Source organism: Macaca fascicularis, chromosome 12 (assembly GCF_037993035.2).
Source record: "Macaca fascicularis isolate 582-1 chromosome 12, T2T-MFA8v1.1".
Taxonomy (NCBI): Eukaryota; Metazoa; Chordata; class Mammalia; order Primates; family Cercopithecidae; genus Macaca; species Macaca fascicularis.
Window position 1 is genome coordinate 111,857,630 of NC_088386.1, and position 24,181 is coordinate 111,881,810.

Below are 24,181 nucleotides of genomic sequence, written 5' to 3' on the forward strand. Positions count from 1 at the left end.
GGACCTCAGAGCTCCTCTTCCTCCTCAGAGCCAGTGGCAGGACCCTCCAGCCCCTCCTACTTTTCCCGTCCCTCCCTCCCCCACACCCTCCTCTCCACTTTGTCTCCACTTCATCTCTCAAGGAGTTTGATGAAGGTAAATCATTCCCCTCAAGAGGAAGAAAGAGAGGAAGCGGGCAGGAGCCGCAGAGGTCTGAGATTCTAAGGACGGAGGAGAGAAGGTAAATATTTGGGACTGAGCTGTGATTGTCTGCAGCAGGGAGGGCTGTGAGACTCCCTGATACTTTTCTGAAATGAGGTTTCAGGCTTCCAGACTGAGAAACCCCCAGGAAGACTTACCTAAGGTACTTCCTCTGCTCTTCCCACTTCCCCCAGTTCTTATCTCAAAAGGAAGACTCTCCTTGGAAACCTCCCTGGACAGCATGCACCCTTCTTCCCCCAGGCCTGTGAGATTACAGCGTTTCAAGAACTCCTGATTCAGAACCCAGCCAAGTCGTCTTCAGAGTTCGTGCAGCAAACCAGTTTCACTCACTCACATGATGGGCCTCTTCCTCCCACAGTTAATCAGCTGCACATTTTAACAGACATCCAAATGCTTGACGGCATTTGCCAAACCCAAGAGAAAAAGGATTCTGCAAGAAACAAGCTCACTTTTCTTCATAGGACAGCTGGCTGCACTGATGCAAGCAGCCACAGCCCCCTGCCCTTAACGAACTCCTTGACCTCCTCAAGCTCCAGTCCATTCTCCATCCCTCCCTTCACTGCCAAATGGCTTAGACTGGGAGCCTCCGTTGCTCTTCTCACTTCCTCCTACCCGCTGATCACCAGCCCCCAGCAATCTGCCTTCTTCAGGCCTGCTCTCTATGGAAAAGCCTAAGGTATTAATACTTCTCCCCATCCCACTAGTGACCTGATTTAGGGGAGTGTTATAGTCCTTTCCAAAGACCCTCACCGCCTCTGAAGTATTTAATCCTGATGGCCATACCCTTCTTAACATGCCTTTCTAGGTTTCTATGGGAAAGGGGAAAGGAGATGAGCATTTATTAAGTGCCCACTGAGCGCCATGGGTAGTATTATTATCCCTATTTTGGGGAGGAAAGCGACAGTAGCTTGCCTAGAGTCTAAGTCAGGAGGAGCTCTGGGATTCGGGATCTGCTGCCTCTAAAGCACATCCTCCAGCTGATCCCCCTCACTCTCAGCTCTCTTCCTTCTGCTGGTTCCTCTTCCTTCATCTCTTCCTTTGCAGTCCTTTCCTAAGGCTCTGTCTTAGGTCTTCTTCTCACCTCTCTCTCCCTAGATAATTTCCCCTAATGCCTCAATTTCTGTTGTTATTACTTCTCTCTAGTGACACCTAAATCTCTTACTTTAGTCCTCACCCCAGGCCTCAGCTCCAGGTCTCAGTTTCCACCTTTCTGCTGGATGTGTCCAAGTGGATGGGCTGCTGACATGTGCGTGAGCCCAATCAGACTCCACCATCCTCCCACAAGTCACCCTTCCACCTTATGTTCCCAACTTTGTCAACTGCTGCTCCCTCCCTTAATCCCATCTTCCAAATCTAAGCCAGCCACCTCAACTTGTTGATTTTCCCTCTGCACAAAATTCGTACTCTTTTCTGCCTTAATTGGCCTGAATGCCTGCAGGAACTGGTTCCTCTGCTTCCAGAAGCTAAATTCTCCAATCTCCTCCCAACCTGCTGTGTTCCCAAAGATGAGACTGGGTCACTTCCCTCCCTGCAAACTTCAGTTGTTCCATACCGCTTACTGAATAAAGTTTCAATCCCAAGAAGGTTACCCACGATCTGGCCTTTCTGGTCTTATTCCCAATGACAGCCCTCCACACATAGTCTGCCTCTGACACTTGGGATCACCACTCTATCCTCCAGCACGCCTTAAACCTGCATGCCTCGACCATGTTCATTCATGTCCTTCCTCTGTGATCTAAATCCTACTCACCCCTCAAGGCTCAGCTCAAATGCCACCACCTCTGAGAAGTCTCTGCTGTTCTTACCAACTGAAAGTAACTGCTGCTTGCTTTGAACTTCCTCAGCTCCTTTACGAAAATTGTTGTAGAGTTACTGACTGTATAGATACTCCCTTTTTTTTTTTTTTTTTTTTTTTTTTTTTTGAGACGGGGTCTCGCTCTGTCGCCCAGGCTGGAGTGCAGGGAAGACGAGGGATGGGGGATCATGCAGAAGAAGCTCCGAGCTTCCTTTAAACACACCTGGGCCTGGATGGTGTCATCTTCTTCCGGCACTACAAAAGCTGACTTTCTGCATCTACCAGCCATGGTGTGCAAGCGAAAAAGATAGGATCGTATTTCACTGTTCCTAGACAGCTGGTGCACTCGTTAACTGTCTGCCCTCACCTCAGCCCAAATGGAAAAGGATCAAATGACACAGCAAAGAAACATAGTGACTTAGAGGATAAGCAAGAGACTGGACTAACTTTGGAGTAGCAGGTGGGAGGGGGTGGAGGCCAGGGGGAACCTGTGCCCAGCGGCCTGGCACCTTCAGGACTTAGAGGGGCCCTCAATAACTCCCATCAATGGTTGCTTTATGCTTTAGCTTGGATGTCTCATCACCCTGGAGCACTCACTTTAAGAAAGGTTTGTCTGTTGGTAACCAGAGCTGATGAAAATGAGCCTTTTTGGCTGGGCAGGTCAAACTCAGATGTAGGTATCTCTCTCCATGCCTCATTAGACCTACCCATTCAGTAAGATGAGAACCAGCTTCTAGGTATAGATTCACACATAGGTCGTTTTTTTTTTTTTTTTTGGTTTTTTTTTTTTTTTTTTTTGAGACAGTGTCTTCTCTGTCACCCAGGCAGGAGTGCAGTGGCACAATGTTGGCTCACCGCAACCTCCGTCTCCTGGGTTCAAGTGACTCTCCTGCCTCAGCCTCCCTAGTAGCTAAGATTACAGGTGCCCGCCACCATGCCTGTCTAATTTTTGTATTTTTAGTAGAGATGGGGTTTCACCATATTGGCCAGGCTGGTCTTGAACTCCTGACCTCAAATGATCTGTCTGCCTCAGCCTCCCAAAGTGCTGGGATTACAGGCATGAGCCACCGCACCCAGCCTCTCCTCCTTTTTGACCCAGAGCTATCTACTTGCCCTTTCACTGAATCCCAGGAAAAACTGGGTCTTAGCGAAGTTCACGATGCCCCCAGGCCTAGGACTACCTGCTGCTCCCATCACCAGGCCCTAAGGCCCCACCCCAGATGCTCTGATACTTAAAAGATTAATAAAGTGAAATTTGGGGGGGCAGTTCATCTCTATATACCATGCAGAGCCTCAAATCCCAAATTGCACCTTGGAGTTACTGCTTAGAGCACCTTAGACAGGTACATGCATAGCCTGGTCACTAATGCAGTCCCACCACTCTTTGCAATGCTTATCTGTTTTTACTCTGAATCCGAGCTAGAGTTTTGACCTAGAAGAGGTCAAATGCGAAGGCTGAGTAATGCTTTTCCAATTCTATTTATTTTTATTCCACGGCTCCACTTGAGTTCTGGAAACAGACTGCTTTGCAGCCAGAGGCCCCTGACCTAATTCTTTATCCTGGTTTTAACCAGATTAAGCCAAGGGAGAGCTCACAGCTCCTGCTGCCCGAGTGTGTCTGCAAAGCCATGGGAAGGGGCCACTAAGCATAAGATTCGAGCTAGTTTTGTCTAATTTGGGGACTCCCACCTCACGTACAGCTTTAGGGTTAAAAGAGCAAAACTCAGGATGAGATTTTGCTATTGCTGTCAGTGGGAGGGCTGGGGCTTGCCATTTTCCATGTGATATTGTTATTCCTAATCAACTAGTTGGAACCACCTCCGAGTTCTGGGGCTCTGCAAGGAGGAAAGAGAATTAGTTACAGCAAAGACAAAGGATAACATGACTAAATTCCTGCTCGTGAATAGAAAAAGAAGACTTACATTTCTAACAAGGCAGAAATAGCCAATTCGTTCAATTAGTTTAAGCATGTACCATTGGGAAAGGCCACTTCTTCAAAGTAGTGACCCAAATTTAATTTGAACTCTGAATCCAGGGTAGAGAAAACATCTCAAACATTTTGCTATGCCTCCACATCCAGACCTGTGCTGTCCAATACAGCAGCCAATAGCCACACATGGCTACTGAGCACCTCAGTGTAGCTGGTCCAAACTGAGATGGGCTGTAAGGGTAAAATATGCATCAGATTTTTGAAGACTAAAGAAGAAAGGGCCAAGCATGGTGGCTCATGCCTGTAATCCCAGCAATTTGGGAGGCCAAAGCAGATGGATTGCTTGAGCCCAGGAGTTCAAGACCAGCCTGGGCAACATGGTAAAAACCCCGCCTCTACCAAAAATACTGTAGCCCCAACTACTCAGGAGGCTGAGGTGTGAGGATGGCTTGACCCTGCGAGCGGAGATCGCAGTGAGCCGAGATCGTGACCATGCCACTGTACTCCAGCCTGGGTGATAGAGTGAGACCCCATCTCAAAAAAAAACAAACAAAAAATGGAACTTTTATATGGATTACATGTTGAAATGATAATTTTGTTATATAACTGATTAAATTAGACTATTAAATTTAATTTCACCTATGTTATTTTTACTTTTTTAATGTGGCTACTAGAAAATTTAAAATGACTTATATGGCTTACATTGACTTTTTATTGGGCAGTGCTGATCTACACAACATCATACTCAATCGTTTAATTTTAAAATATGGCAAAACTTGCAAAGGAATGTCTCTTTAGCCTAATACCACCAGAAAACACTCTCATGTGGATCCTTCAGGATTTCAGGCCCTCTCCAGGTGATAGTGGAGGTGAAGATTCGTTGCCCTTTTAGTTCTATAGTTGAAGCATGTCTTTCAGTCTACAAAAATGCTTTCATAACCCTAATTCATTAACTGATAACTACACCTAGACTAACGTCATTGCTTTGAAAAGACCCCTAAGACAAGAAAAAAGATAAATAAATTTGACTAAATACAAATCTGAAACTTCTATATGTGAAGGGAAAGAAATAATAGTGTCTTTCGTTTTACAAAAATGTTTTCATACCCATAATCTCACTTAACTGACAGCTACACTTAGACACACGTCTCATTACTTTTAAAAGACTTCCAAGACAACAGAAAAGATAATCTTGACTAGTAAAATTTTGAAACTTTTATACAGTTATGGAAAAAAAATCACAAGAAAATGGCAAGAAAATATCAGAAGTATTTGATATAAATATAGCAGGGGGTTAATATAGAAAGAAAGTCAGGCCAGGCATGGTGGCTCACACCTGTAATCCCAGCACTTTGGGAGGCTGAGGCGGATGGATCACTTGAGGTCAGGAGTTCAAGACCAGCCTGGTCAACATGGTGAAATCCCGCCTCTACTAAAAATACAAAAACTTTGCCCGGCGTGGTGGTGCGTGCCTGTAGTCCCAGCTACTCAGGAGGCTGAGGCACCAGAATCGCTTGAACCCAGGAAGTCGAGGTTGCAGTTGAGCCAAGATCACACCACTGTACACTAGCCTGGATGTCAGAGTGAGACTCTGTCTCAAAAAAAGAAAGAGAGAGAGAGAGAGAAAGAAAGAAAAGAGAATCACACTAATGAGCAAAAGACAGTGAGATAATTCACAAAAATATCAATTAAGATATAATATCCACCCTATAATAATCAAAGAAATTCTCAAACAATGAACACTGTTTTGCTATTGTTGTCTAGCCAAATTTTCTAATAAAAATAAAACGAAGTTGCCAGTGCTTGAGAGGGTCTAGTGAAAGGCGCTATTTTGTATTATGATTGAGTTATAAAATTTTTGTCACTTTCTGTGAAAACTATTTGGCAGGATGTATCAAAGCATATAAAAATGGGCAAAATCTTTAACCCAAGAATTCCAGTTCTAAGAATCTAGGTAGGTAGATAGATAGATAGATAGATAGATAGATAGATAGACAGACAGATAGATAGATAGACAGACAGATATTTCTTTTCAAAATACCAGAAGAAAAATGCAATAAAATAGTACAATAGTATTTATCTCGGCTAGGATTACGTATGAGTGACTCTTTTCCTCCTGTACTTTTCAAATTTTCCACAATGCTCACATACTTCTTTTATAATCAGAACAGAAACTTTAAAATCCCTAAGAATGATTATTTTTAAAGCTTCCTTTGTAAACCTAATCTAGCATCTAATTAGCTCAAAAATGGAAAAGTCTAGGTCTGAGTACTATTATAACTTACATTTATTTTAAAAGGTATTTGCTATGTTTAGGATGGCAACTCACAGGCCATAGCTCATTTGATTTCAAAGAATTTTGTTAAACTGAAAGTCCTATTGGTAAATTTGCAGGTTCCTGTGCATGTCCCCGAATTCAGCCGAAAACACTGTTGCTTCTGTGGGGCATTGACCCTGTATTCCAGGATCCCTGCCAGCCTCAAAGGGGGAGGAGGCAGACAGGGAGCATGGCGACAGCAAGAACAAGGTGACGACAAGGACAGGAGCCCCAGCAGAGTTGAGGTCATCTCAGGGGGTAGGGAGAACATTCAGCAGAGACAGGCAGGGGATACAGAGGCAGGAAGGAAGACAAGAAATTAGAAAGTTAAAATGTGCTTTTTTAGAAAAACCAACAATCCTAGAAATCTGGGTTTCTCATTCTTTAGCCCAAAAGCTTCTTGTTGTAGTGGTGAACCCTTTCCTAATTATTCTTCAGGAAACCTATCACCATGGACCCTACTTACATTTGCTCTTCCTTTGTTTGCAAGCTGTCAAGTTGTTTATTTCTGCTTGACACTGAACAATGCCAGTCCTTTTTACCTTTACTCTCTAGGAGGAAGAAGTTTAAGCAGCAGGGCTGTGATCCATTCATTCACCTAAAGGGAGTAGGGGACTTGGTGGTGAGAAGGGATGAATGATCCTAGGAAGAAAGGAAAGAAGACAGGTGATCCTATCTAATTTCTCATCAACTGCACCTCCAGGTAATGAGAGGAATGATCCTTGCTAGGAGGAAAAACCTTGCCTACTGAATGCCCTTAGAAGGATGTCTCTGGCCAAAGGATTTCTTAGAGTTGCAATACTCAAAATTTTTGAGGCATGGCTCCCTGGAAAATGTCATGTAGCCAATAAAATAATGAGGGGTATCAAATGGAGTTCTTTTATAACTTAAAAGCTTTGCATTGTATACCTTACCTAGACCCATTTAGTATTATGAGTCAGAGGGACAGGTCTAGGGAGGGCAAGGGGGTCCCAGGGAGGCATCCTCAATGTCCCAGACCTCTCTCTGCTTTATCTGAGCCTCTCAATTGCCTGCCTCTTTAAAATTATTAGTAAAGCTTAATGATGGGTAAAATTTATGATCTGTGTGGATCCGATTTGACAATGGGTTTTGCTCATCCCGCCCCACTTCCATAGTTTGATTTCTACTTTCTAATTTTTCCATATTTTCATGACCTACCCCAGATCTTCTCAAATTACCTATATTCTTTTTTTAAGACTTAGAGCCACAAATTAAACCACTTCCCTAATCACCCCAAGCACATCTAGAGCACACTGTGTCCCTACGAACAAATCCGGTCACACTGATCCTTTAATAAAAGGGACAGTATGTTGTGCTTGTCAATGGCAATAGGATTCCTTTAACAACTAAGAATTATTAAGTTCAAGCCTTGTAAAACATTTTCCCTTTTATATTTTTATTTTTTATTTTTTTGAGACAGAGTCTCACTCTGTCACCCTGGCTGGAGTGCACTGGTGCAATCTCAGCTCACTGCAACCTCTGCCTCCCAGGTTCAAGCAATTATCCTGCCTCAGCCTCCCAAGTAGCTGGGATTACAGGCATACGCCACCACGCCTGGCGAATTTTTGTGTTTTTAGTAGAGATGAGGGTTTGCCATGTTTCTCAGCCTGGTCTCGAACTCCTGACCTCATGATCCTCCCACCTTGGACTCCCAAAGTGCTGGGATTACAGGTATGAGCCACCACACTTGGCAAACATTTTCCCTTACAATTCTAGTATCCCATTCACTGTCCATTTTTACTCCCCCATAATCTTTAACTGAACCTGCAGATTCTGCCTCCCCCACTCAAGTGTTGGGGTTTACTCTTACAAACCCTGATGCCAAAAGCCTCGGGCAAAATAATCACTTAAGCTGAAGCAGTCCTGGGATTGTCTGGAAACTCACTGGTTAACACATTTGTTTATAATTACCCCAGTCTTTCCTCGCTATTATAGACATATGAATGACTCCTCACCAAGCAAGTTAGGAAGCTGCCTTGTGAATGCTGAATTCTGCAGCATTCAAGGTAAAGAGACATTTACCTTGTCAGTCATCTGCCTGCCTCCTTGTCAACATGATAGGCTTCAAACAAAGCCATTAAAACATTTTCTGTGGATTTAAAACCCCAGATTATGAAAGGAAAATAGCAGAGTGGCACTAGTCCAAGAGAGGGTGCATTTTAATATATTTGAAAATTATAGTGCACTTTTTCACTTAGACTAATCTCACATAATAGAGCACTGTTTAGCCATTTTTCAAAAGAAAGAAATCACTGGTAAATGAAAAATGTTTTATACCCATAAATGAAAAAGCTAGAAGATTCTCTCAATTTCTAAAGAGGATCTCTTCTTCCAAAGTATCATACATCAGTGAGTATAAGAAGTCTTCCTCAAAGAGGTTGCTCATGTGTCCTTTTTGTATGAAAAATTAAATCCACACAGTCATTTGGGCCAACTCTACCGAGCACCAAGTGGCCTCAAGTAGAGGCCAGCAAACTTTTTATGTGTATTTTATGTTGGGGTTCTGTGTGAAACATCATTGGTAGCACAAAAGCAGCCATAGTCAGTAGGTAACCTCATGGGCATGACTGTGTTCCAATAAAACTTTATTTATAAATAGGCAGCAAACTGGATTTGGCCCACGTGTCAGTGTGTCCTAAGTGTGAAGGGAAATGTAGCAGGAGGAATCAAATCCACCCATTTTACTCTCAAAAATGCCCACAACTTCCACTTCAGGTCCAATGCATGCATCTTGCTCAAAGGGCATGAATGAGGTCTGGCATGAATGAGGTCTAGCAGCTTAAGATGCAAACACATAGGAATCCAATATTTAATGTTTTTGGGGGGTTAAAAGCTACACCACCTTTTCACAGTACATCAGCCTTTAAATATGGGGACTTTTTGAAATCATGTCTCCAGAAGGAGGTATCCCTTCTGTTAGATGAGAAAACAAGCCCAGAGAGGTTGAGTGGCCAGCCAAAGGTCACACAGCAAATTCACAGTAGAGTCAGAAGACAGTAGTAGAGTTGGGTCCAAACCCCAGGAACTCTTTCTGCTGAACCACCTTCCTCTTGTGCTCTAGGGAACAAGCATCTGTTTTACTTTTCAACACTCATTACCACAGCGTCAGGTAAGACAGTAAAAAAGATGAGCTTTTTTTTTTTTTTTTTTTTTTTTGAGACGGAGTCTTGCTCTGTCGCCCAGGCTGGAGTGCAGTGGCCGGATCTCGGCTCACTGCAAGCTCCGCCTCCCGGGTTTACACCATTCTCCTGCCTCAGCCTCCCGAGTAGCTGGGACTACAGGCGCCCGCCACCTCGCCCGGCTAGCTTTTTGTATTTTTTTAGTAGAGACGGGGTTTCACCGTGTTAGCCAGGATGGTCTCGATCTCCTGACCTCATGATCCGCCCGTCTCGGCCTCCCAAAGTGCTGGGATTACAGGCTTGAGCCACCGCGCCCGGCCTAAAAGACGAGCTTTTAATCTTGCTTCAGCAGGATAGTAATTTTTTCAAATGATGCCTCACATCAGAACCCCAACATAAAACATACATGGATGAAAGGTGCCTCTCTCCCACTGCCTGGCCCTACCCAAAGCTCACAGGACGGCTTGAAGGGATCCTAATGAGCACAGAAACCAAGTAGTTCAAAAGTGACTTTCATTACCATCTACTATACTCTTAGCACCTCTCAGTTCTAGCACTCTCCTACTCTACCTCTCAGCCCTGCCCTATGCCCAGGGCCTGCCGATGCAGTGTTCCCTCTCACAAACTTCCCCTCTGTAGCCTACAATCAAAACTTACTAGTTCTGGAGTCCAATCCTTTGAAAAATGAATTTGTGCTGACCTATGAGTAACTGGTAACTCAATTTTTTGCTAAATATAATTAATCTGTCTCATGAGACCTTTTTCTTTGAGACAGGGCCTCACTCTGTCACCCAGGCTACAGTACAGTGGCGCAATCATGACTTACTGCAGTCTCAACCTCCAAAGTTCAAGCAATCCTCCCGCCTCAGCCTCCAGAGTAGCTGGGACTACAGGCGCACACCACCACGCCTGGCTAATTTTGTTTTTATTTTTAGTAGAGATTAGGTCTTGCTATGTTGCCCAGACTGGTCTCAAACTCCTGAGCTCAAGCAATCCTCCTGCCTTAGCCTCCCAAAGTGCTGGGGTTACAGGCGTGAGGCACTGCACCTGGCATTGTCTGATAAGAATTTAATGTGTTATTCTTCCCAGACATCAGATTTGAGTTTTAAAGGGGTCTTTAGTAGCCCAACACAGTGTTTTTGAAATTGGGCAGCTTCTCCAAAGATGTCTCTGGAGCTATCTAAGATGGAGAAATCTGGGCTTCTAGAAATCTAGGCTTCTAGTCAATGACCCCTATGTCATTGATCCAGAGAAGCTTTAATTGTATCAGTTTCCTGGTGGATTTCATTTGAGGGAAAAGAGTTCCAGAGATAATATTAAAAAGCGTAAAAAGCACAGACTTATGCCAAAGCATCGACCCATGATTAAGATCTGAGCCGCAATGCCAGTACACGAGCTATTTTAAGTGTGTCAAGAATTGTAAAGCATCTGAGATTTTACCCACTTTACAAGCTAACAAGTTCTCCTGCCAATTTCATGGGTGCTGGCAAAAGAAATGAGATTCCTGGATCAGCATTTTTTATGCCATACCTCCGAGTCCCAGTTTCCATATTGTAAGGCAAAGAAAAACAAACGATGCATATACAGTAGGTTGCATTACAAAGGAGAAACCCTGAACTTAGGGAACCTGAATCTTTTATAATGGGCAATAATCCTGCCTGCTCTTTGTGCCAGAGGGAGACACTATGTCCGCCTCCCAAGGCCATGCATTATATAAGCATTATGAAAAGGTAGTCCAGAACAAAGGGCAGACGATGCCTCTGCTCACAAGATGTGCAGAGACCAGCAAACCCAGGGAGAACTGTCTCCCAGTGTGGGAGTCATGGAGGGGTGGGGGTGCAGTTAAAGCTAGGCCTACTTAGGACTCCCAATGTAAGCTTCTCAGGCTAGGAGTTAGAGGGTTCAGAGGGAAAGAAAAAATCTTGCAAAGGGACAAAGAAGTGTTTTCTACTCATTTGGTTAGAAAGTATTCACTTTCTAGAAGTATTCACTTCTAGAATTTTCTAGTATTTTCTAGTATTCACTAGAAAGTATTTAACTCTTAGGACAGAGTTAAAAATTCTCACCATGGCCTACATTTTTTATTTTATCAACTGCATGCCTATCATTACGGGTTAAATCGAGTCCCCTCAAAATTGGTATGTTGAAGTGCTAAGCCCCAGTATCCCAGAAGATGACCTTATTTAGACACAATCTCTTTACAGAAGTAATCGAGTTAAAATGAGGTTATTCTGGTGGGCCCTAATCCAGTACAACTGGTTTCCCAGTAAGAAGGGGAAATTTAGACAGAGACACGTGCACAGTAAGACAACATGAAGACACAGGGAGAAGACAGACACCTCCAAGCCAAGGAGGGGGACCTGGAGAACATCCTGCCCTCAGCAGGAACCAACCCTTCATCTCAGACTTCTAGCCCCCAGAACTGTCAGAGAACAAGTTTCTGTTGTTTAAGCCACCCAGTTAATGGTACTTTGGAATGGCAGCCCCAGCAAACAACACAGCCACTAAATGCATGGATTTTCCATTTTGAATTCACAAGATGAATCAAATAAACAGAGCCAGTCATGAAATATTAGTTTTTCTACTTTGAGGCTTCTGCATCAAAGGACTGTGACCCAAGCCTCTCTAACAAGGGTCTCTTACTCATCTGCACAGCCATACATGCACAAGGGCAGTATGGAAACGCATGGGCTCTGGGTCTGAGTCTGAGCTTTACCCCTGACTAGCAAGTCATTCAGTCTCTGTGACCTCAGTTTTACCAACTGTAGAGTGAAAGACACTTGCCTGCCAATGCCATAGGCTTGTAAAGCTCAAATATTACACGAGAAAGCACGCTGCAAAGAAAAGTGCTGCACAAATGTTAATTATTAGGACAAGATAATCACAGCTTCAGCTGCTACAGTGGGTTAAAAAAACAATAGTGACATTCACAATAGCAAAGACTTGGAACCAACACAAATGCCCATCAATGACAGACTGGATAAAGAAAATGTGGCACATATATACCATGGAATACTATGCAGCCATGAAAAAGAATGAGTTCATCCATGTCCTTTGCAGGGACATGGATGAAGCTGGAAACCATAATTCTCAGCAAACTAATACAGGAACAGAAAATCAAACACTGCACGTTCTCACTCATAAGTGGCAGCTGAACAATGAGAACACATGGACACAGGGAGGGGAACATCACACACCGGGGCCTGTCAGGGGATGGGGGCAAAGAGAGGTAGAGCATTAGGACAAACATCTAGTGCATGCAGGGCTTAAAACCTAGATGATGGGTTGATGGGTGCAGCAAACCACCATGGCACATGTATACCTATGTAACAAACCTGCACGTTCTGAACATGCATCCCAGAACTTAAAATAAAATAGTGACAACTACAACTGTTATCCATGCTTGGAGGCAGGAGTTCAATAGAAAATCATCATTCTGACACCTGTCAGCATATGCCCTCTCTCTAGTATCTATATACCCTAAGGTGCTTTTTATTTCGCAAACATCACTTCAAAACAGGTAAGCAGTAAATATCATGTCATGGATTAAAATATTAAGGAGTCAATGAAATTTTATGTTTTTGGACACCTAGCAATCAAAAGCCTAGATATATATCGTCCGGAGCCAGTTCCTCCAGATGACCGGATCTTGCCCTGTGTCAGATGAGAAGTTTGCATAAAGACAGGCACAGACAGAATGAGGTAGAATATCCTGGGCAAGCTGAATGAAGAAAAAGATGGATCAAAGGAGCAGAGGTCCTGCCTACTTCCTTTCCTGCCTGTGTTACACGGCCCTGCTCTCAACTTACTGTAGCTGGGCAAAGAGTCCAAAACAGCAGAGACAAAAGAACAAGAAAACACCTTTTGAAACTAGGGCAGATGAACAGGTAGAGTGAGTATATGAAGGACAGTCTGTGTTTCAATGTCAGCCAAGGATCTGCCAGCGAGAAGGGAGGTCATTTCTCAAACGTGCTGCCTTACCTAACCTGTCAGATGGGAAAAACATTCCTGGCACCCACAGTTAGTTGCCCAACAGTGCAACTCAAAGATGTACCAGGGGCTGATTGCTAGCTCATGCCAGGGATCACCCCCTCTAGACCATTCAGCCCTTGGGCTCCACAAGATCGTTTTGGACAAGAAGCCACCTGGATGATCCAGTGCCATGTCCTCTACCTTCAGGACCCTGTCTCCTTCCTAGGAATCCTGGAAATCAAGCTTCTGGCAGTGTTTCTCAGATGATAAGGCTGCTCCAACTCCAACTTGGGAAAAACCAAAAACGTCAGCAGCATTATCCATGGGTTATCTGGACGTCCGGCAAGAAAGCATTGAACTGGCCTCTCTGTTCAGAAAACCTCTCCTGTCCCTCAATTTCACCAGTTACAATGAATTTCACTTTACAAGTTCCTCTTCCAAAATTGCAGAGCAGGTTAAATTCATTGGCCATTCACACCCCTCACTGAATTCCTCTGGTTGTCTCCTAATACCTGCTTCTTAACAATTCCCAGCTGAGCTAAGCCTAGGTAGAGTGAATGGACATGTAACTGGGTGAAAAGAAGGGAGAAAAAAAAATATGAGTGTTGGGGTCCTTTTGGGGTGAGCTAAACTTGGTAAGGAGCAACCAAAGGGGCATAGGCAGAGGATGACAGGGCAAGAACCCTGGAGGCTGGATGACCCTGGAGAAGGGGCCCTCCGGGAGTTAAGAGGAGAGCCCAGGACAATAGGGGGAATGACCTCGCATGCAAGGGCAGCCCACCTTGCTGGTTACAAATACATCTTTGGGTAGCTCAGTCCTACTCCAAAGCCCCTTCCCTCCAAACTTCTGCCTGGAGAAGCAAAGGGATAATGGCTCAAGAGCATGTACTGTAGTCACGCCCTGTTGAAAGAAACGCTGAAACCTCAACATTAAACAGGTAACACCACATTCAGCGTAAGACAACAAAGAACATTTTTGAATTTATTTTTGCAGACTGCCAAGGCTGGATTTAAAGAGTGGACACCCTGTCCAGTCCACAGTCCACAGGCCTCTCCCTCCTTACAAGCTGTTGCATGCCTACTCCCAGCTATCCTCCAACTCCCCCAAATGTTAAGTGATTGCTGGGAAAGAGATTGGAGCAAATGGATAAATGCCACGTCCCTGAGGCATGTCCTGGGCTTATCAACGAATTCAACTGCAGTAGATTTTTATCTCTACCACTTGGACCTGTTTTCCAAACTTTCTGGTACACACCAACGCTGGCAAAAAAGAAAAGAAAAGAAACTAGAACAGATTAAAGTACATTCGGTTGTACATTGGAACAAAAAATATTTTGGTTGTGCTGCAACAGGCTTAATCCCATCACAGCCCTCTCTGAGGACAGCCCAATACCTGGGCCTGGTTAATCGTCAAGGGCACCTGGACCTTCTACTTCTTAGTTGAAAAATGCAACTTCACAGCCAGGTCTGGCAATCTGTGACTCCAACACACTTCCTGCATGCTTGTGGCCTCCTGCTGCAAAACATGTTTTTTATGGAAGAAGAAACTAGGTTAATTTGGACTTGGGTCCATTGAAAATCACCCCACGTTAAGTGCTTTATTAACAACAAAGAAAACAGCGTATTGGTAAAAGAGCTTGGGTGTGACTTTACCTCACCTAAATTGTAATTCAACATGGCAATTATTTCAAGAGGGTGTGCCCAGCTTGTATTCATTTGCTGTGTGTGGCCTGCCTCCTAGATTGCAAAACCATAAAGTGACACAGCTCACTCCTGGGCTGTAAATAGCATGACCATGTGTAAGGATTATGTAACAACAGGTATCTGGGGACCTGGCACCCAAAGGAAAGGACTGTTTCATGTCAAGAAAAATCCAGTCTCTTTCCAGAACTCTGCAGATTTAAGTCTGAGAAGCAGCAGGTCTCAGCCCCCATCAGAATTGGGCAGGTGCTCCCATTTCCCCACATATTCAATTAAAGCCAGAGAGCAAGCCCAGTGTTCTTATGGAGGGCTCCTCAGAACCTTCCTCAATACCCCACCTGAGCCCACACACATCAGGAGGTTCCATTGCATCTGTATCTGGGGCTCTCCTGGGATCCATGCAATTAAGAGCCATTTTCATTAACTGTAGGAGGAGCAAGAACAACCAAGGGGAAGAGGCAGGGCTAGGAGTGGTGTTGAGGGCACAGTGGTGAAAAAGGCAGCACACAAAGATCTATTAATTAGCATGTGACTTCACAGGCAGGTGGAGGGGAAGACAGCTGCAAAGAAAGGGCCTGATGTAAAGGAAGAATCTTAGACCCTTGGAAAGATACATGCTAACCAATGGCTTCAACGCCTTTTTGCTTTATCTACTCTGGTGCAATTCCTCAGAGCCTGCTCCAGTTCCTAAACACACAGACACAATTCCTAAACACACACACACGCAGACACACACACACACTCTCTCTCTCTCCACCTCCCACTTTCTCCAGCACACCCACAGTAAATCAAAGCAAAATAGTTTAGAAAGACCCAGGGAAACAGCCACCACAAAATGTGTTAGGAAATAATAGGGAGAGAATTGTATTTTATATGAATTATATATATATGAAATAATACCTCTGAATTGTATTCAAACTGTACAGAAAACGATAAAGTTAAAGGAAAGTAAAAGCCTCCTTCCCTCCACCTACTTCTAATACAGGTAACTGTCCACAAATCTTATCACTGTACATTAGCATATATATGCTTTTACACAAATGGGATAACATTATACATACCCACTTAGCAATAAATCATAACCATCTTTCCAATTCACTATCTATAAATCCTATCTCATTATTTTTCAAGGTATATAGCATTCATTAGTGAAGCTACTTAAGATATACTTAACCAGTACTTTCATTAGGTAGTTTTATTTCTATAATTTTGCCTTTCATAACCATACTCCAGGAAACATATAACTTTGTTTAGCAGTGTGAGAATGGTGCCCACTGACCATAGGCTAGATTGACAGCAAAACTGCTGGATGAGCTGATTTAATTTAGATGCAATATGTAGGCTATTCTACCTTAAAAAGAGCTAGTCAGTGCAACCTAAATGACTGACACAGAAGCCAAGGAGCTGTTTTGATCACAAGGAATACCATTTGGGGGCAGCCACTTCCCATGGGCTCAGCCAAGAGAAAAATGTCAATCTTTACTAGACACTGCCACAATCCATTTGGGCAGAGATTCCCCAAAGCTTAATATCCTCATAGGTTTCTGTACCTTCAGTCAGCTTTATATATTAAATAATGAATCAAGAAAATGAATGAGCCTTCAGTTGGAAAAGTGTAACTATCAATGGGCAACAGAGATGATATCATTATTTGACGGGAAGACAGTCAAGAAGTCTCATGGGGCTCACACCTGTAATCCCAGCATTTTGGGAGGTTGAGGCGGGCAGATTGCCTGAGGTCAGGAGTTCAAGACCAGCCTGGCCAACATGGGGAAACACTGTCTCTACTAAGAATACAAAGACTAGCAGGGCGTGGTGGTGTGCACCTGTAATCCCAGCTACTCACAGGGGGCCTGGTGCGGGGGAGCCGGGCTGAGCCAGAAGAGTCACTTGAACCAGGGTGGCAGGGGTGGCAGTGAGCCAAGATTGCACCACTGCCCTCTAGCCCAAGTGATAGAGCAGGACTCTGTCTCAAAAAAAAAAAAAATGGGACAGTAAGATGGCATTTCCTCACTGAGCCTTGGTAATGCATTAAGTTCTACTTGCAACAATCTGTGTGTTTCACTCAGACTACAATTTCTTGAAACTCTACCTTCCGTTCTATCCCATGCATCTTGCCTTCTATTCCAAATCTGTTGGCTCTGTCTGGGTATCTATCTGCCCAGCCTCTTCAACTGGAGCCTTTATTTGAAATACATCCCTTGCTCTTAGCCCCATATTCACACAATATTACATTATTCTAGATTTGCCTTGAGTCCACATTCTGCTATCTTCCTTCCCAAATTTCTGCATGTACCCAGTGCTTAAGGCTACTACTCATCTAGGGATGACATTCAGAATTCACCATCTACCACCATCAAAGGACAGGAGGTTCTAGCCAAATGACATGAATAACTTTATACTGGAGAGGAAAGCACCAAGTTATCATACCTGGAGGACAATGGTAGTTGGTGTGGTATATGTAACATATTTAGAGCAGCATCTGGAGTACAGGGAGTGCTCCATAAATGTCAGTTGTCAGGAAGCCCATCAGACTAACAGCAGATCTCTCAGCAGAAACTCTACAAACCAGAAGAGAGTGGGGACCAATATTCAACATTCTGAAAGAAAAGAATTTTCAACCCAGAATTTCATATCCAGCCAAAATAAGCTTCATAAGTGAAGGAGAAATACAATCCTTTACAGACAAGCAAATGCTGAGAGATTTTGTCACCACCAGGGCTGCCTTACAAGAGCTCCTGAAGGAAGCATTAAACATGGAAAGGAAAGACCGGTACCAGCCACTGCAAAAACATGCCAAATTGTAAAGACCATCGATGCTAGGAAGAAACTGCACCAACTAACGGACAAAATAACCAGCAGGATCAAATTCACACATAGCAATATTAACCTTAAATGTAAATGGGCTAAATGCCGAATTAAAAGACACAGACTGGCAAACTGGATAAAGAGTAAACACCCATTGTGCTGTATTCAGGAGACTCATCTCTCATGCAGAGACACAAATAGGCTCAAAATAAAGGGATGGATCTACAAAGCAAATGGAAAGCAACAAAAAGCAGGGGTTGCAACCCTAGTCTCTGATAAAACAGACTTTAAACCAACAAATATCAAAAGAGACAAAGAAGGCCATTAGATAATGGTAAAGGGATCAATTCAACAAGAAGAACTAACTATCCTAAATATATATGAACCCAATACAAGAGCACCCAGATTCATAAAGCAAGTCCTTAGAGACCTACAAAGAGACTTAGACTCCCACACGACAATAATAGGAGACTTTAACACCCAACTGTCAATATTAGACAGATCAACAAGACAGAAAATTAACAAGGATATCCAGGACTTGAACTCAGCTCTGCAACAAGCAGACCTAATAGACATCTACAGAACTCTACACCCCAAATCAACAGAATATATATTCTTCTCAGCACCACATCGCACTTATTCCAAAATTGACCACATAGTTGGAAGTAAAGCACTCCTCAGCAAATGTAAAAGAACAGAAATTATAACAAACTGTCTCTCAGACCACAATGCAATCAAATTTGAACTCAGGATTAAGAAACTCAGTCAAAACTACACAACTACATGGAAACTGAACAACCTGCTCCTGAATGACTACTGGGTAAATAATGAAATGAAGGCAGAAATAAAGATATTCTTTGAAACCAATGAGGACGAAGACACAATGTTCAGCAATCTCTGGGACACGTTTAAAGCAGTGAGTAGAGGGAAATTTATAGCACTAAATGCCCACAAAAGAAAGCAGGAAAGATCTAAAATCGACACCCTAACATCACAATTAAAAGAACTAGAGAAGCAGGAGCAAACAAATTCAAAAGCCAGCAGAAGGCAAGAAATCACTAAGATCAGAGCAGAATTGAAGGAGACAGAGACACAAAAAACCCTTTCAAAAAAATCAATGAATCCAGGAGCTAGTTTTTTGAAAAGATCAACAAAATTGATAGACCACTAGCAAGACTAATAAAGAAGAAAACAGAGAAGAATCAAATAGACGCAATAAAAAATAATAAAGGGGATATCATCATCTATCCCACAGAAATACAAACTACCATCAGAGAATACTATAAACACCTCTAGGCAAATAAACTAGAAAATCTAGAAGAAATGGATAAATTCACGGACACATACACCCTCCCAAGACTAAACCAGGAAGAAACTGAATCTCTGAATAGACCACTAACAGGCTCTGAAATTGAGGCAATAATTAATAGCTTACCAACCAAAAAAAGTCCAGAACCAGACAGATTAACAGCTGAATTCTACCAGAGGTACAAAAAGGAGCTGGTACCATTCCTTCTGAAACTATTCCAATCAATAGAAAAAGAGGGAATCCTCCCTAACTCATTTTATGAGGCCAGCATCATCCTGATACCAAAGCCTGGCACAGACACAACAACTTTAAACCAATATCCCTGATGAACATCGATGTGAAAATTCTCAATAAAATACTGGCAAACCGAATCCAGCAGCACATCAAAAAGCTTATCCACCATGATCAAGTCAGCTTCATCCCTGGGATGCAAGGCTGGTTCAACATACTCAAATCAATAAACATAATCCATCACATAAACAGAACCATCAACAAAAAGCACACGATTATCTCAATAGATGCAGAAAAGTCCTTTGACAAAATTCAACAGCCCTTCATGCTAAAAACTCTGAATAAACTAGGTATTGATGGAACATATCTCAAAATGGTAAGAGCTATTTATGACAAACCCACAGCCAATATCATATTGAATGGGCAAAAACTGGAAGCATTCCCTTTGAAAACTGTCACCTCTCTCACCACTCCTATTCAACATAGTGTTGGAAGTTCTGGCCAGGGCAATCAGGCAGGAGAAAGAAATAAAGGGTATTCAATTAGGAAAAGAGGAAGTCAAATTGTCCCTGTTTACAGATGACATGATTGTATATTTAGAAAACCACATCATCTCAGTCCCAAATCTCCTTAAGCTGATAAGCAACTTCAGCAAAGTCTAGGATACAAAATCAATGTGCAAAAATCACAAGCATTCCTATACACCATTAACAAACAGAGAGCCAAATCATGAGTGAATTTCCATTCACAATTGCTACAAAGAGAATAAAATACCTAGGAATCCAACTTACAAGGGATGTGAAGGACCTCTTCAAGGAGAACTACAAACCATTGGTCAATGAAATAAAAGAGGACACAAACAAATGGAAGAACATACCATGCTCATGGATAGGAAGAACAAATGTGAAAATGGTCATGCTGCCCAAGGTAATTTATAGATTCAATGCCATCCCCATCAAACTACCAATGACTTTCTTCACAGAATTGGAAAAAACTACTTTAAAGTTCATATGTAACCAAAAAAGAGCCCGCATTGCCAAGTCAATCCTAAGCAAAAAGAACAAAGTTGGAGGCCTCACGCTACCTGACTTCAAACTATACTACAAAGCTACACAACCAAAACAGCATGGTACTGGTACCAAAACAGAGATATAGACCAATGGAACAGAACAGAGCCCTCAGAAGTAACACCACACATCTACAACCATCTGATCTTTGACAAACCTGACAAAAACAAGAAATGGGGAAAGAAGTCCCTATTTAATAAATGGTGCTGGGAAAACTGGCTAGTCATATGTAGAAAGCTGAAACTGGATCCCTTCCTTACACCTCATACAAAAATTAATTCAAGATGGATTAAAGACTCAACTGTTAGACCTAAAACCACAAAAACCATAGAGGAAAACCTAGGCAATACCATTCAGGACATACACATGGGCAAAGATTTCATGACTAAAACACCAAAAGCAATGGCAACAAAGCCAAAATTGACAAATGGAATCTAATTAAACTAAAGAGCTTCTGCACAGCAAAAGAAACTACCATCAGAGTGAACAGGCAACCTAAAGAATTGGAGAAAATGTTTGCAATCTACCCACCTGACAAAGAGCTAATACCCAGAATCTATAAAGAACTTAAACAAGTTTACAAGAAAAAACACAAACAACCCCATCAAAAAGTGGGCAAAGGATATGAACAGACATTTCTCAAAAGAAGACATTTATGCAGCAAACAGACACATGAAAAAATGTTCATCATCACTGGTAATCAGAGAAATGCAAATCAAAACCACAATGAGATACCATCTCACACCAGTTAGAATGGCAACCATTAAAAAGTCAGGAAACAACAGATGCTGGAGAGGATGTGGAGAAATAGGAACACTTTTAAATTGTTGGTGGGAGGGTAAACTAATTCAACCACTGTGGAAGACATTGTGGTGATTCCTGAAGGACCTAGAGCTAGAAATACCATTTGACCCAGCCATCCCATTACTGGGTATATACCCAAAGGATTATAAATCATGCTGCTATAAAGACACACGCACACATATATTTATTGTGGCACTGTTCACAATAGCAAAGACGTGGAACCAATCCAAATGTTCTTCAATGACAGAGTGGATTAAGAAAATGTGGCACATATATACCATGGAATACTATGCAGCCATAAAAAAGGATGAGTTCATGTCCTTTGTGGGGACATGGATGAAGGTGGAAACCTTCATCTGAGCATTCTGAGCAAACTATCACAAGGACAGAAAACCAAACACCACATGTTCTCACTGATAGGTGAACAATGAGAACATTTGGACAAAGGCCTGTTGTGGGGTGGGGGTCAGGGAGAGGGATAGCATTAGGAGAAATACCTAATGTAAATGATGAGTTAATAGGTACAGCAAACCAACATGGCACGTGTATACCTATGTAACAAACCTACATGTTGTGCATATGTACCCTAGAACTTAAAGTATAATAAAATAAATAAATAAAGGTCAGTTGTCATTTTTCTTATTATCTGATTCCTTTTTACCAAGTCACCTGCCTGTATGTTCACTGTCTTCCCTAACAGATTCTGTTAAAGGGGAGAGACCGCACTGACCAGTCAAGTTTATGTCCAACCTGATGGTTATATGCATGTGGGTTTATACAGCAGTTTTTGAGAATTTGGTTAGTGTTAGTGAAACCCTGTGTGATGGTTAATTTTATGTGTCAACTTAGCTGGGCCACAGTGCCAAGATATTTGGTCAAATATTATTGTGATGTTTCTCTGAAAGTGTTTTTGGGTGAGATTAATGTTTAAATCAGAGGACTCTGAGTAAAGCACATTTACTCCATGATGTGGGCAGGCCTCATCTAATCAGTTGAAGGCCTTAATAGACCAAAGAGTGACCTCCTTCAAGTAAGAAGGAATTCTGCCAGCAGACTACCTTTTGATTTGAACTACAACTCTTCCCTGGGTCTCCAGCCTGCTGGCTTCCTTCAGATTCTGAACTTGCCAAGCCTCCACAATCACGTGAGCCAATTCCTTAAAATAAATCTCTCTCTCTCTCTCTCTCCTCTCTCGCTCTCTCTCCCCTCTCTCTCTCTCTCTCCATCCTGTTGGTTCTGCTTCTCTAGAGGATGCTGACTAATACACCCACTAAGTTCAAACAGCCCTAGCCCTGAAAACAATCAAGTTCAGAGACCTGCACAGCTGATCATCAGAGCAGAAGTCACCACACCGATTGCACTGCAAGTCTGTGAGCTTTGCATGAACAATCGACCAGCCTCCCTCCTCACACATCTACCATGCTGACGCTAAGAATAGATGCAAAACTGGAAGCGGGCCCATATGGTGGCGGATGGAGAAAATCTAATGTGTGGCAATATCGACCACTCAGTTCTCACATTGACTTGAGAGGTGAGGAATCTAGGAAAAACAGAAAGGAATTTCCTAGGCCAAAATTACCATCAAGACTCAAAACAAAAAGTAGCCTTTCAGGTGTATGAAGAAATGACGACACTCTAATTACTAATCAAAGCTTCCTGATTTAATGTGAGACACGTCATTTTAAATAAAATTAACTGATGAATGGACACATCAGGTAGAATTTGAGCTTTTGTTAAAGCATGCCCTGTGTATGACAATAGCCTAGATGCCTTTGAAATAACAATCACACATTGGAGTTTTCATAAGAGTGAAATAAGCTGGACGCTATCTTACATTTTTTTTTCTGCAAAGTTCTATGCCTATAAGCTTATTCCTGTTCACATTTAAAATAAAAGATAGGCCGGGCGAGGTGGCTCACGCCTGTAATCCCAGCAATTTGGAAGGTCGAGGCAGGTGGATTACCTGAGGTTGGCAGTTCGAGACCAGCCTGACCAATATGGAGAAACCCCGTCTCTACTAAAAATACAAAATTAGCCGGGCATGGTGGTGCAAGACTGTAATTCCAGCTACTCGGGAGGCTGAGGCAGGAGAATCACTTGAACCTGGGAGACGGAGGTTGCGGTGAGCCGAGATCCTGCCACTGCATTCCAGCTAGGGCAACAAGAGCGAAACTCCGTCCCAAAAAAAAAAAATAATAATAATAATAATAATAATAATAAATGGTAAACAAAAGTATTCAATTATCTGCCCTAAATTCACTGAACCTTGTAGCTTTCCTTCTCCACTTTATAGTAAATGCATTGACAGCAAGCAAGAAGTGCATTTCTGCTTGGGCACTACTGAGAAAAGTCACTTAACCTCTTTGGGTTTCTCACTCACTCTCTTTTAAAATAGTTTGTTTATTCCTTTTTTTTTTTTTTTTTTTTTTTTGAGACAGAATTTCGCTCTGTCACCCAGGCTGGGGTGCAGTGGCCGGATCTCAGCTCACTGCAAGCTCCGCCTCCCGGGTTTAGGCCATTCTCCTGCCTCAGACTCCCGAGTAGCTGGGACTACAGGCGCCCGCCACCTCGCCTGGATAGTTTTTTGTATTTTTTAGTAGAGACGGGGTTTCACAGTGTTATCCAGGATGGTCTCGATCTCCTGACCTCGTGATCCGCCCGTCTCGGCCTCCCAAAGTGCTGGGATTACAGGCTTGAGCCACCGCGCCCGGCCAATAGTTTGTTTATTTCAAAAGACTGCTATGAGAAGCCAGCAAATGCTTATAGGAGGTGCCTTGACTGTATGACAGGCAGCCATCTCTGATGGTCTCAGACATTCTAAGAAAAACCAAAGTCAATACTGAGTAGGTCACTGGAGGCTTGACTTGGTATTAATCCCTGGTGTTTCAAAATGTATGTCATTGACT

General features: G+C 42.8%; 1 protein-coding gene across 2 annotated transcripts in view; it reads right to left on the bottom strand.

Annotated features, from left to right (window-relative positions):
• MREG (melanoregulin) overlaps positions 1-24,181 on the bottom strand; it is a 74,447-nt gene that overhangs the window by 15,190 nt on the left and 35,076 nt on the right. Inside the window, exon 2 of one of the 2 annotated variants that reach the window (XM_074010025.1) lies at positions 17,487-17,617. The exons of the other annotated variant lie outside the window; for it this stretch is intronic. Coding sequence (XP_073866126.1) covers positions 17,487-17,561 — 75 coding nt within the window. The 5' untranslated portion in view covers positions 17,562-17,617. The remainder of the gene's footprint in view (positions 1-17,486; positions 17,618-24,181) is intronic. 2 annotated transcript variants of the gene reach the window in all.